This window comes from Mus caroli, unplaced genomic scaffold, assembly GCF_978045245.1.
Source record: "Mus caroli unplaced genomic scaffold, Mus_caroli_1 scaffold_4, whole genome shotgun sequence".
Classification (NCBI taxonomy): Eukaryota; Metazoa; Chordata; class Mammalia; order Rodentia; family Muridae; genus Mus; species Mus caroli.
In genome coordinates this window covers 140657902-140672420 of record NW_028227259.1, presented here as the reverse complement: position 1 = coordinate 140672420, position 14519 = coordinate 140657902, and the positions used below count along the sequence as shown (strand labels likewise).

The following is a 14519-nucleotide window of genomic DNA, read 5'->3' as shown; positions in this document are numbered from 1 at the left end:
CATTTTAAATGTAACCATTTAAAAGTGTAAAAACCATTCTTAGCTCATGGACCATAAAAATACCAGAAGCCAGCTGGGTTTAGCTGGCTCAGCGGAGCTTACCGACCCAGGGTGGACCATCTCCTGTTAGTTACGGGTACCGTTCTGCAGATCCGCTCACCCTGCCCCAAACCTTTTCCTCTCCTGCTTCGAGGGGTTTCTGAGCAGAAGCCTTGTGAGTTCGTGAAACCCACCCGTCACAGCGCGACAGCGAGTTTGTGTTCACCTTCGTCTCACAATCGCCCTCTGATCCTCTCAGAACCACTGTTGTTCTGACCTCCAAGTATGGCTTCATTGTGTGTGTGTGTGATGTATGCAGGTAGTTGTGCACATGTATATGAATATGTAGGGTCAGAGGTCAACCTTAGGTGCCACTTCTTCCCATCATTCGTTTAAGACATAGTTCCTCATTGGCCTGGTAGTTTCAGATTAGCTGCCCACAAAACTTGTTTTTTTCTTATGAGTTCTGGGGATTGAATTCAGGTTCTCACTCTTGCGAGGCAAGCACTTTACTCTCTCCGCCCCACCAGGCCTCTTCTTCAACCCCAAGTGCTACACAGTGTCTTTCCCCTCCAGGCAGTCTTTCCTGCTTCTTCACATCAGGGCTACCTGGTGGAGAGCTTTGCCTACCAGCTAATGATTCTTCATGTGTATGACTCTCCAAATTAAATTGTATGAGCCTGAAGAGGTAGCCCTGTGGGTAAGCATGCTTACTGTGCAAGCATGAGGCTTGAGTTTGATTTCTAGCACCCGCTTTAAAAAAAAAGTGTGCAGAGGGCAGCTTGCAGGATCAGCTGTCTCTTTCTGACTCATGAGTTCCAGGGATTGCGCTCAGGAGGTCAGACTTAGCGGTAAGCACTTTTATCCACTGAGCCAGCTCACTGCTCTGCCCCTCTTTTAGTGACAGGGTCTCACATATTCCAAGTGGGCCTCAAAGTCATTGTGTAACTCAGATAATCTTGGACTTCTGATCTTCCCGCCTCTCCTCCTGCTTGCTGAGGTTGCAGGTGTGTCCCACTCTGCCCAGTTTATGCAGCACTGAGGATGATATTGAGGGCAAACACTGCACTGACTGAGCTACTCCTCCAGCCCCTGAATGTGCCCTTTCTGACCACAGGCTAGCATGTCCCCTCATCCCCTGGAAATTTCTGTCTGGAAAAGTGTCATGACTGGAAGCTGGGATGAAACACATCGAGCTGGGGCTGGGCCACAGCAAAGAAAGAGTGACTGGAGTCTCAGGGGAGGGTCCTGGTGATGCTCCTTCCACTCCTTCTTTGAGGGTGAGCTCATCTTGTTTTGATCTGGGGTTTCTTTTATGTAGCCCAAGGTGGCCAGAAATTGGTTAAGTCCAAAGATGACCCTGACCTTGTATCCCTCCTTCCACCTCTGGAGTGTTGGGATTACAGTCCTGTAAGCCAGCATCCTGGTTTATACAGTTCTGGAGATGAAACCTAGAGCCTCCTGCATACTAGGCAAGTACTCTACCAACTGAGCTATACTCCACCACAATGTGCCGAGTCTTGGGAGTCTCATGTGTGCATCTTAGCCACTCTGATGACAAGATGGAATTGCATGTCATAACCAGATGACTCTGTCTTTCAGCACTGTAGATCACACTGCCTTCAAACTTATGATCCTCCTGCCTCAACCTACTGAGTGGTGGGATGATAGGTATGCACCACCATGCTAACCAAGCCATAGTACATTTTTACTTGCATCTCAGGGACCCTAGCTGGACTTAGATAGCTGCACCTCAGAGTAAATGTCTAGATTCCCAGGGTGTGGACTTCTGTATCATGGCTGTTTATAGCTGCTTTTTGTAGGTTTTTTGTTTTGTTTTGTTTTGTTTTGTTTTTGTTTTTGTTTTTTTTATCTTTTAAAGGTTGTATCTAAGAATTTTCTATTTTCTATTTTCTATATGGGAGAAGCCTTCTATGGTTGAACTTCCAGGAGGCACATTAGGGTCATGAAGAGTCAGCTGCTAGTCACCCCAAGTATGGGTGGTGTCTGTTCTCCCATCTGCTGGAAAGTGGAGACAGACCTGGAGGTTTATATTTCTTTGCTTGTCTGTAAGCTTTGACTCCATAGAAATTGACTGAGTACATGAATGGACCATTTTTCTTAGCTAATCATTTTTGTCTGGTAGGTTGATTAGTTCGGGAGGGGGTGTTTTGTTATTTAAATTGTTCTTTTGCTCAGACAAGGTCTCCAGTACCCTAGGCTGGCTTCCTTTGAACTGGTGAATTCTTAGTCCTCCAGCTTCTACCTCCTCAGTGCTGAGATTCTAGGAGTTGGCAGCATGTTAGGTTTATGTACTGCTGCGAAGTGGACACAGGGCATCATCATGCTAGGAAAGCACTCTGCCAGCTTGTCAGAACTTTACAATATTTCCATCACTTATAGGGACTATGTCGAAATCAATTCCAACCTACCACAATTTTTTCAGACCATTCCCGAGTATGTAGTACAAAATGCAGGGTTGGGGGTGGGGGAAGCACTACTCAGGTGAAATTGTTTTGGAATCCTTATTGCCCTGTGCAATTCTCTTTTGATGTTGTCGGAATGTAAAGTTAGCCTGTACTTTGACCTTATTCAAATACTTAGCCATGCAAACATTTTGTAGCCCAGGGTTATGGTTTTAGGTCCTGTGGCTGATTGGGTGTATAGTCTTTTTGCCAGAGTTGTAGTTGGAGAAATTCTCAAGAGAGATGATAGGTATGGAATTGCTAAAACTCCATTCAACAATGGCTGGAGATAAATGGATCTATATTAGCTGTATATGGTAATAACAGAAAAGTCTGGGCAGCTGCTTTTGAGATCTATGAAATTCTGTATGACTCATCCAGCCAGTCAGGCGGCTCTGGACAGCAGACTGAAGCCTTCTACTGAGTGACTGCACAGACGCCAGGCCCAATATTCAAGAGTGAATCTCAAGGCTGCCTGAAGCCTACTCTTACTTAAGAGGCATGGAAGAGGTAGCAAGAGGAATTCCTAAAGTATTTGACTGGTTTTTTGTTGTTGTTTTTGTTTGTTTATTTGTCCCACATCCCCACACCCTTTGAGCCAGTTTCTCTAGGGAGCTCAGGCTTGTTTAGATGATTCTCCCAATTCACTCTCCCAAGTTTCTGGGTTTATAGCATGCACCACTACACCCTGTGTTCAAAGTATTTTAAAATAATTTTCTCTGTTAAGTGTTACATTTTTCTTAATGCTTTTTAAATGGCTCTTTAAGTAGTTGACACCCCCATGCCTTCAAATTCTCCATAAATAGGTAATCAGACATGGGTTGAAAATATTGAGGCTAAAAGTCTCATCTGTATTGAATGTGCAAAGATTTCTGCTATGATTATTCCCTAAATGATACAGTTATAGCAGCTAGATACATAGCACTGTTACTGTGGCAAATATTACAAGTCATCTGGAGATGATTCAGGCCTGAGGCTGGTGTACAGCCACAGGAAGAGCAGTGGCCTCCACTCTCAGTGAAAGCTGGGGACATGGTGGTAGAGAACTTGTCTAGTAGAGGTTCTGAGTTTTATCCCCCGAACCTTGACTAAACAGACTAGTGAATTTAATCTGTGTGGATATATACAAGCCAGTTCTGTGTAAGTACTGTGCCATTTTGTGTAAGGAACTTCAGTGTCCACGGATATATAAGATAGGTGAAGGGTTGAAGCCAATCCCCAATGGATAATGAGAGGCAACTACTTCAGACCAGTGCATAAGGAGGTCAGTGGATCAGATATCTTTTGGAGATTGAACATTAGAATGTCCTACAATGTGCCTTTTCTCTCCACCCTTGCCTACCATGGTAAACGTCAGCTCCTTGCCTGACACTGGTCACTCAGGTGAGGACCAGGGTCAGGATGCTTCATTCTGCCCTGAAGACTTTGTTTCACCTCCCCTGCTTTGTGCAGGCATCCTTGGGACACTTCAGAGCCTCTTTACGTGGTTTGAAAAGCTGCTCTCAAAGATTTCCATTCCTTAGTTGCCTGCTTCATCAGACATTTTGTAGGCCATCCATGTAGCATAAAGAATTCCATCTAGAAATTAAGAAATTGTAGTCTGCGTTTCCTGTGCCAGTAGCTGGCTCTGTGTTATTTTCCATAAGAAATGAGACTAGGAGGAGAACGAGGGGAGCCATGTGCAAACAGACCTCGTTTAGATTCCATCTCTATGGACCTGCTGCTTACACATGGGCCACTAGGCACCTGGGTAGGATCCAGCCTCCTTTTGATCGTGTTCAGTAAGCATTGTGTCTACAAGTAGATTTGCTCATCTTTTATTATTAATTACTCCTGAGCAGCTCTGTGAAGCTACTAAATATTAATAAACAGTATGTGTTTGTGATTAAGTTGAGACAAAGGAACACCTTCCCTGTACCTCTTCCTTTTTTTTTTTTTTATAAAGCATGACCCACGAGAAATGGGGGGTAAAATTGGGGTCAGGCTTTCAGATAAGTAAGCAGTTGAAATGGAGACCAGATCTGCACAGAACATATTGAAGATCTGACTTTAAGTTATATAAACGTTTGTTTGTTTGTTTTTGAGATCGTTAAGGATTGAACCCAAGGCTCTGGCAATACTACAAAGCAGTTCTTTGGCCGAGTCTTGCCCGTAGTGCTTAACTAGGGGGATTCTAGTCAAGCACAAGAAGACTGGGAGACAAGAGGATCAGGAGTTCCAAGTCATCTTCACTTAAATAGTGTGCTTGAGTCTTGCATGAGCCTTATCAAGATACTGTCTTTAAAAAGAGGGATGGAGGGAGGGAAAGTTCTGTCAGTGCTGGCCATACTAGAGATGAATATAAACGTTTTTAACAGCATTGGAATATGGATATTAAAGCTTCAAGGAATCTCTCTGCTTTGGAGAAAATGTGCAGAAATGGCAAAATAGCAAGTAGTTTCAGCCTATTGGACTTACTATAAGGTCTTGAGGATGCCAGGATTCTCCAGATACTCCCTAAGCCACTGGTTCTCAACCTTTCTAATGCTGTGACCTTTAATACAATTCCTCATGGTGTGGTGATCTCCTAGCCATAACATTATTTTTGTTGCTACTTCATTAATATAATTTTGCTACTGTTATAAATTGTAATGTAAATATTTCTGGAGATAGAGGTTTGTCCAAAGCGTCACAACCCACAAAGTTGAGAAGCGTGGAGCTAAGCAAACCTTTGGCTCCCAATGCTTAGACTCTGCAATCTGCCAAGCAGCTGCCATGCACCCATCAGTCATTCTGGTGCAGTGTGACCCATGTTCATCTGGAACCATCCCCTTCTCCTTGATCTCCCAGATCTTCAGGCAGGGTGTGTGGCAATGCTGTTGTTACTCGGGAACTCAGTGTCACTGCCCTTTATGTACCTCGCTGACTTTTACCACTTACCCACTAGAGCCCACACCTTCTCCAGTCACTATTCGGCTCTAGGAAGCTGGCCCTGCCATCACCCAGTGTTGTTGGATAGTGCTGTAGGCACCTCAGTCACATTCAAGACGTTCTACCAGGACACAGGATGCTTTAAATGGAGCAAAGAAATTTAAATGGAAAGAAATTATAGCATGAGTGAGTGTCTCCTTTTCAAGATAATCTTATTTAATAACCAAAACCTCACAAAGATGTACATTTTATCCCCAGACAAAGGCAATGTGGCAGGGTCTGCATCATGGTAATTACATGTTTGGGTTTTCATTCTTTCTTTAAAGTAGGTTTCTATTATTTCAGTTTAGGAAAAAGACTATTCATCTATTCCATTGCTGTGTGGCCCATCCACTGTGAAAATAGGTCAAGAACCGTAATCTAACTCGACTGCTGATAAATAATTAAAGCTAATGGAATTTTTGCAAATCTGTGAACTAAATTCTCTGAGATGCTGCCAGGCCATACTGGATGCTGTTGTATGGAGAGATTTTTTATTTAACACCCCAGTTTAAATGCATTTAAAACCACTCCTCCATCTCACAGAGACTGGAAAGGGTATGTGTTCATCTATAAAAGCAGCAGAAAGCTTGAAACCCCGTCAATAGCCATGCCATTCACCTTCAGATGATGAGATGAAAGGTGAAGGGTTCTGCATCCTGGGACAAAGGGAAACTTCCCTTTCCACCAACCTCTCTTTAACTTGAACTCTGTAATCGAAGTATCAAGAACCTCACACCTGGAGGCTGAGGAGATGGTTCAGTTGGTAAAGTGCTTGCCATGCAAGCATGAGAATCTGAATTGTGTCTCTGGAATTCGTAGTAAAAAGTTGGCTGTGGCAGTTCATGCCTGCAGTCCCTGAGCTCAGTGGACATAGATGGGAGGATTCCTGGAGTTTACAGGCTGTCCATCTAGCTGAATCAGCAAACTCCAGGTTCAGCAGGAGGCCCTGCCTCAAGGATAAGGTGGAGGGAGGGTGACTGAGGAAGACACAGGCTTCATACCTGGTCTGGTTCTTTGCCCTGTTCATAAAGGAGGAATCACAGGTGCCATAAATGACACCAGGAATAAGTGCTCAGGGCTAATTTCCCTTTGAGGCAAACTGATGCTCTGCATCTTCATGCATTGTACAAATATTCATGAAGATTGTTGTGAGGACTAATGGCTTACATCTTAAGAAAGCAGTTTATTTATTATTATTGTCTAGTGGTCCAGACCTGTAACCTCAGCACTCAGATGGAAGCAGGAGGATCATAAGTTGGAAGCCAATGCAAGCTATATAAGACCCCCCCCACACACACACACACACAAAGCAGGAGGAGGAAGACGAGTTGGGGAGGAGGAAGGGAAGAGCAGGAGGAAGGGGAGGGGAAGGGAGGAGACCTAGGAAGGAAAACATAGCGGTGGGTGGGCAATGTTGTTGTTCCTTTTTAGGAAGGGAGAATGATCTGTTGCTTTTCCAGTTAGAGGGCTGTGCTGACTTTGTATGTACTCAGCTTTCTTGGATTTATCAAAACTGAATTCAGATTTCTGAAATGAAGCTGTACAAGGAAATATCTAGATCCCCCCCCCCCAAGATATTCCATTTTAGTTGGAATTTGAGGGGTGTTTTGGGTTTCTTCTTCCTCTTCCTCCTTTTTCCCCTTCCTTCCTTCCTTCCTTCCTTCCTTCCTTCCTTCCTTCCTTCCTTCCTTCCTTTTTTTTCTTTTTGGTAATGACAGAGTTTTGTTTTGTTTTTTAAAGACTTATTTATTGTTATATGTAAGTACACTGTAGCTGTCTTCAGACACACACTAGAAGAGGGCATCAGATCTCATTACAGATGGTTGTGAGCCACCATGTGGTTGCTGGGATTTGAACTCAGAATCTTCGGAAGAGCAGTCAGTGAGTGCTTTTACCTGCGGAGCCATTTCACCAGCCCATGACAGAGTTTTGTATATCCCATGCTGGTTTGGAGCTCACTACAAACTGTTGATCTTCCTGCCTCCACCTAGGTTCACCTCCAAGTGCTTGTTTTAGCTTTACAGGCATGCACCATCACACCTGGCTTATGTGGTTCTAGGGATGGCATGTGTGTGAGCTCTATCCCTAGCTATGCTTTCTGTATTTTTAAAGAGCTGGAGGATTTGATAGGTCCACTGTCCACTGAGGCAGGTACTAGAACCCTACTCCTTCCTTCTTTTCTAAAAGTTGCTCTACTAGTTCCTTCTAGACAACCCCTGTGCAGTTTGACTCACAAGTCAGATGGCACTGGAGACAGCAACAGGGACCGGGAACAGCTGCCAGGCAAGTGTTGCTCAGAACAGAGGAACAGAGCCTGGAGACCATGTGTGAGGCACTGGAAGGAGGCCTTATATGGAGGGGTCCAGGAGAGCCCTACACCAGTTTTCAGAGGACAGAGGACCCAGTGGTAGAGACAATTTAGTCGTTTCTACCTCTTTTCAGCTTCTCGTTGTTCTAACAAAGCTGGGGACCTGGGGAACAGAGACTCTCTAAGTAAACTAAGTGACTGCAAATTCCCTTTCCCCTCTCCTTTTCCCATCCCTTTCCTCTTCCCTTCCCTCTTTTCCTTTTCCTCCCCCTCCCCTTTTTAATTTTTATTTTTTTTATTAAAGACAGGGTTTCCTGTAGCTCAGGCTGGGCTTAAATATTTAGGTATTTAGAATAGCCTTAAACTGCTCCTCCTGACTCTACTTTCTTAGTGCTGGGATTGCATATCTGCACCACACCTGAACTATGGTGCTGGAAAGCAAACCCAGAGTCTGTAATTTTTAGGCAAGCATTGTATCAAATGAGCTGCATCCCCAGGCAGTCAGACTTCCTTTCCTTTCCTTTTCCCTCCCCCCACCTTCCCTTCCCTCCTCCCTTCCCTCCCCCTCCACTCCCCCTTTCCCCCTCCTCCCCCTTCCCCTTCCCTTCCCTTTCGAGACATGGTTCCACCATCAACCCTAGACTGACCTCCAACTTTTGACTGTCAACCCTCCTGCCCCAGCTTCCCTAGTCCTTAGATTACAGGCATGCAATGTCATGTAATCCATTATAGTATACAAACCCCCATGCCTGGTTTAAGTGAATTGGTCACCAAGTATTGGTAAGCAACTCTTCAATTGCCACTCTACCAGAGAGCTTTCCACCCAGCTCAGTAGAAAGTCCTGACCCCGTCGTGAGTCCCCATATGGTAGACAGGACAGCCAGGACAGGTGATCTGAGTGTTGGATGGCATAAATTGACAACTTGCAATATCCACTGAAGAGTTCAAAGGGCATCCCTGACTACCCTCCTTGCTCTCTCTGCCAGCTCAGTGATTGTTTAGAGAAGGTTTAATGTCTCTTAGAGAGACATATATTGACTCATTTCAAATATTCACAGGACCCGGTGAGTGGCACTACCCCCTTGAGACTCATCACACCAGTTAAAACCATCTTCTCCTCTCCTCCTGTCCTCGTCCCTCATAGGCTTGACAAAAAGTCATATATAGTTCATCCACAAGAACTTCAGGACTTCAGTATGTATCCTGAAAGACCAGGGCCCCCTTTTACAGAATATCACATAGTCCCTAAATAGGAGCTCCTATATAGTTGGGTGTTTGTTTGCTTGCTTGTTTAGCAACAACTTGGGGCCTATTATTCTTATTTTATTTTCAAGTGAATAGTGTTTTGTTAGCTATAATGCTTAGATTTTTTTTTTTATGTGTGTGTTTTGTCCATTTCGGATTCAGGGTCAATATAATAATGAGCCATCAGATATAAAAATACCTGTTTCTCTTCCTGCAGTTTAGAATAACATGTGTCTTACATTGGATGGTACCAGTTTTAACACATATTTGATATAAAAATGTACTTTGGGGCTGGAGAGAGGAATGGCTGCTCTTCCACAGGACCTGTGTTCAAGACCTAGCACCCAGATGGCAGTAACAACTATGTAACTTCAGGGTTAGGGGATCTGATGTCCTCTTCAAGGACACATGGCACACAAACAACGTGTAGTCAAAGCACCCACACCCTGGCTTTCAGGAACTTGATCTGTAGACAGGACTGGCCTGGATCTCACTCACAGACATCTGCCTGCCTCTGCCTCCCAAGTGTTGGGATTAAAGGCGTGCCCCACCACTGCTCTACCTATAAAAATGAGTTTTTAAGTTGTGCTCTGGACACATAGTCAAGACATTTTCATTTTTAAAAAATTTACATAGGGTAAGGGATATGTGTGCCTGTGTCTATGTGTTCCTCTGTGTATGTCAAGATCAGAGAGCTTGCAGGATTTTGGTTTTTACCTCCATACTATAGGCTCTAGGGTTGAACTCGGGTGCTCAGGCTTGGCAGCAGTCTTCTTTACCTGCCATCTCCTGGCTCTCGAAGACACTTTCCAGTCAGAATCCCCTTTGTGGGATGTGTGTATGTATGTGTGTGTTTAGGAGTACTCATTCATGTTCATATGAAGCTCAGTGGACAAACTCAGGAGCTACCCACCTTTTGATATAAGGGGTCACACTAGGCCAGAGATCTCCAAGCAGGTCAGGCCAGCTCGGCAGCTAACCCCAGAAATCTGTCCATGTGTTCCTCCCCAGTGTTGGGACTACAAGTCCATACCACCACGCCTGACTAAGAATTTTCTTGCTTTGAGGTTTAGATAGTGAACACTTCATATAGTCATAAGGAAATGTGTCACTATGTGGCATGTCACCTCCCAATCTGAATATTTCTGAGAGTCCTTTTTTCAAATGAGTCAGTCCACCTTTTTCACCTGAGTTAAGACCCACCCCAGCTTTTCACAACCAAGATACAGGAAGAAAAGGTAAACTGCATAAGGCAGATGTGGATCCAGAGGTGACACCTCAGCATGAGCCATGATGGGTAGGAGCAGAGATGTTCACAAGGCTCTCGTTTCTTTTTAAGCCAGTGTGACTAACTCTAGCAACTTTTTTTGAAGATTTATTTATTACTTAATGTATCTGTTTTATGTGCATGTATTATGTGCATGGTTGGTGTCCACAGAAGCCAGAAGAGGGCTTCAGAGTCCCTGGGACTAGAGTTACAAATGGTTGTAAGCCACCGTGTAGGTGCTGAGAATCGAACCTAGATCATCTGTAAGAGCAACATGCTCTCTTAACTGATGAGCCAATGCTGCGGTCCAGAATAATGAAAATCACCTCTACCTGCAAATGGCTCTGGTAATATCACCTTTGTGCTGTTTACTCAGAAGAGAGGGACAAACAACATATTTGGCCTTTTCCAACAGACACTTGATAGTAATCACTTCAAGGCCATCACTTTCCCTAATTTAAAAAATGATTTATGTGTGTGTGCAATTTGTTTAGTTATAGGAGGGCATGCGTGTAGAGGTCAGAGGTCAACCTCATCTCATTTCTTGAGAACTTTCCATGTTGCTTTTTCAGACAAAGTAACTAGCATGTGGGGTTCAATAATTCAGCTTGACTGGCTTGCCCCATACCCCGCAGTAATCCTCCATACCCAACTTTATACCAGGGTGCTAAGGATCAAATTCAGGTCCTCATGGTTGCACAGCAAGCAACAAACTGACTGAACCATCCCCCCCACCCACAAGGGCCTCACTTTCTGTGATTAAGCTGTTTTGCTTTTTGTTCAGTGATTGGTACAAGATGGAACAAAATTGATAGCAGTGGAAACCCCATAACTCAATTAAGCACTCCACTCTATTGTTAGGACTTTTCAAACATGTGTCAGTTACCAAGTTATAACTCTTTCTAGTGTGGTTTCAATCAACTCAAACCCCACCTTTCTTCAGTTGGCAGTTGTCACGAAGGTTGTGCATTGATGGTGACCCAGGACCAGAAGCGGTAGAGACTGTGGTTTTAGTGGCTGTCTAGAATGCAAAGGGCACCATGCTCTAAAAGAGGATAAATCATTTCCTGTCCATGCTAACCGACGACGACAGAGTCCCGTGGGCCAGAACTGAGCAGCTTTGAATCTCTCTCCTCAGTTTAGTAACAAACCAGATAATATTTGCAGGCGGCAGATTGAGATAAGGCATTTCTCAAACTGCCAAGAAATAAAATTAGAATGAGTCTTTTAGCTGCTGGCTTGAAGTGCATCTGTGTTGGTGTGTGTGTGCTGTGTGAATATACAGTCAGTTCTTTTTCCCTGTCAGCCATGGGGAGAAGGGGGTGCATGTGCACCTGTGTGCAGACAGATGCACATCTGGCTTTAATATCAAAAGGGTTGCTTCAGGGACTGGGGTTGTGGCCCAGGTGGCAAAGGCCTGGATTCCATCCCCAGATCACACCAGCGAGGCATGGTTTGTAATCTCAGCCTTCAGGAGGCAAAGGGAGTTCGAGGTCATCTCAGCTACATTGAGTTCAAGACCAGTGAGATCCTGTCTCGAACAAACCAAAAGGAAATAATTAAAAAGGGCGTGTGACAAGCCTGTCATGAGAGGCAGCTCTTGGGCCTTTCTGGAATCCTGTTATAGTCTGCAGAGATAACTCTGTCACCTCTTTGCTTCAGACAGTTGGTTTTCTCATGAAGCTAACCTCATACCAAGAGAGGAGGTTAAGGCACCCAGGGGCTACATGGACTTGGGCCCAAACTGACCCATGAAACTCTCCCCTCTTCCTTTTCTCTGCTGAGGTCCCCAATTCTGAGCTCTTCCTCTCTGTCATTCTGTAACCTCACCCAGCTTCTCTGGGCCCTCAGAATGGGACTTTATGAGAGAGGACCTGACTGGCATAGCTTAGGTTGGCTTTGAACTTGTGATCCTCCTGAATCAGCCTCCCTTGTGCTGGGGTTTATAAGCACGAGTCACCATACCTAGCTTTTGTAAGCCACCTGAGTGACACACTGGTGTCCATCAGTACATGTTACTCTTTTAGTGGCTACTGCACATGCCATTTCCACACGTGCGGTGATTTAATCCTTTATATTTATGTGCATATATTTGCACATGTATGTGTTTATGTACATCATGTGCATGCAGGTGCCCATGAGGCCAGAAGAGAGCAGGGTGTGTGTGTGTGTGTGTGTGAGAGAGAGAGAGAGAGAGAGAGAGAGAGAGAGAGAGAGAGAGAGAAGGAAAGAGAGACAGAGAACTGAGTTCAGACTCTAACTTGTCAAGTTCCACGACCTTAGATAAATTTCCTTCTTGTTCTCAGCTGTGGACACCCTTCTGTTCAGTATTCTAGTCCATATTGTTGATGGGGGTCAGTGGGCCAAGGTTAAGGACTGCTGGTGTCAGCAACCGAGTGAACATTCAGTTAGCACTTGCAGGCCTGGCCATGTTCCTCCTGGTCCTTTCCCTGGTGCTGTAACTAAACAGTGGACACACTTGCTGTAGCAGCTGCTAAACCTACTCTAGCGGCTCTCTGTTCCCTGGACCTTCCCTGCTGCTAAATCTAATCTTGTCTTGGTTCTTAGGTTTGCAGCTTTCTGTAGTAGCAACACCCTTCTCTTGGGAACTCCCTTTGTTTAGCTCAGTACCCTCCTGGCTCTTAGTGTTCTTCAGAGCCTCTTTAACCTCTCCCACTGACCCTCAGGATAGGGACTTGCCATCCCTAACTCTCCATCACGAGAGAGTACTAATTTTAAATGTACTCTTGACTGGCGCTGCCCATGATGGAAGCAGTCAACCACCTGTGGCAAAGGAGGATAGCCTCCAGGCCCCGCGTCTCCTCCCAGCTGAGCCGTGTAGCAAATACCCATATGGGAAGTGGGGGCTTAAGGTTATCTTGAGCTACATAGTAAGTTCCTGGCCAATCTGAGTTACATGAGACCTCGTCTCAAAAAACCAGACAAAACTCAAACACAAATCTTCCTCCTGTTGTCCTTTGTTTTTATCTTCTTTGCCCTTTACTGTTAGATTTTATCCTGTCTTTCTGGAATGGCTGGTGGTGGGCTGAACAGAAAAGTATTTTATTCCCCATTGCTTCTATCTGCTTAAAACAACAGAAATACATCATCAGACACTGCTGGAGGGTGGGAATCCAGAACAGGATTTACGAGGTGGATATGGAGTTGCCAGCAAAAGCTGCATTCCTTCCAAAAGCTTTAGGAAGGTCTGGTTCCAGCCTGCGCCAGCTCTGCCAGGCTCTGCTAGCCCTCTGGCCAGGACCCTACATCTTACTATCTCTCTAATCTCTGCTGCCGTGTTTGAGTCCCCTCTGACTCTCTCTCTTGTATGGACTCCTGTGTTTCTACTTGGGCAGTCTGATGACATTATCCCCACGTACATGGTCCAGGATCCTCTCTCAGACCCACGATTGTTAATATAATCATAGCTGCGATGTCCCTTTACTGTGTCAAGTCATGTATTTATAGGTCTCAGGATATCGTTAGGGCTATTAGTCTTCTACAGGTAGCAATGTTTGTGGGGGTGGAGGAGGGAAGCCCGTGAATGCATCTCCTTGCTTTTTGTCATTGAACTTAGTGTAGAAACATAGCAAATCATCCAGTGGAGGAGCAGAAACTGTTGGCTTCTCCCAAGGAGGTGATACACCTATGAAGGTCAGCCCTTAGGAAACTGGGTAAGGGAGGTGCCTCAGTGGGTAAAGGGTCTTGACATGAGAACATGAGGACCTGAGTTCAATCCCCAGCACCCACATAAAAGCTATGTGCTTGTAATCCCAATGTTAGAAGTAGAGATAGGCAGACCCCTGTGGCCTCCGTAGCCAGACAGCCTCCCTGAATCTGTAAGCTGCAGTGAGAGACACTGCCTCAAACAGTAAGCAGAGAAGACTGAGGAAGACACTCCACTCCTGGCCTCCACGAGAACACATGCACACACCCACATGAATTAGTAGAAGTTCACTGTTTTGTCTTAAGACAGGGTCTGTCTTTGTGGCTTTTTGTGGTGATGATCTGCACAGAGCCTTTGTAGGAAACCTAACCAGTGTTGTTCTTCTCTTTCCTCCAATGGCTGTGTCCTGACCTCTGTTCCACCCAGGATTTACGCAAGCAGGTAGCACCACTGCTCAAGAGCTTCCAAGGGGAGGTGAGTACACGTGCATGTTCTTTATCCTCACGCCACTGTCTGTTGCTGTGTTAGCTACTTTTCTTACTACGGTGACAAAAGCAATGGAAGGAAGGAAGGAAG

The 14519-nt window shown here is 45.0% G+C and overlaps 1 protein-coding gene across 13 annotated transcripts in view; it reads left to right on the top strand.

Annotated features, from left to right (window-relative positions):
- Cux1 (cut like homeobox 1) overlaps nt 1-14519 on the top strand; it is a 318232-nt gene that overhangs the window by 143502 nt on the left and 160211 nt on the right. For all 13 annotated transcript variants that reach the window (XM_085837322.1, XM_085837323.1, XM_085837321.1 and 10 more), the window contains exon 3: nt 14370-14417. In XM_085837322.1, the coding sequence (XP_085693448.1) occupies nt 14370-14417 (48 nt within the window). The remainder of the gene's footprint in view (nt 1-14369; nt 14418-14519) is intronic.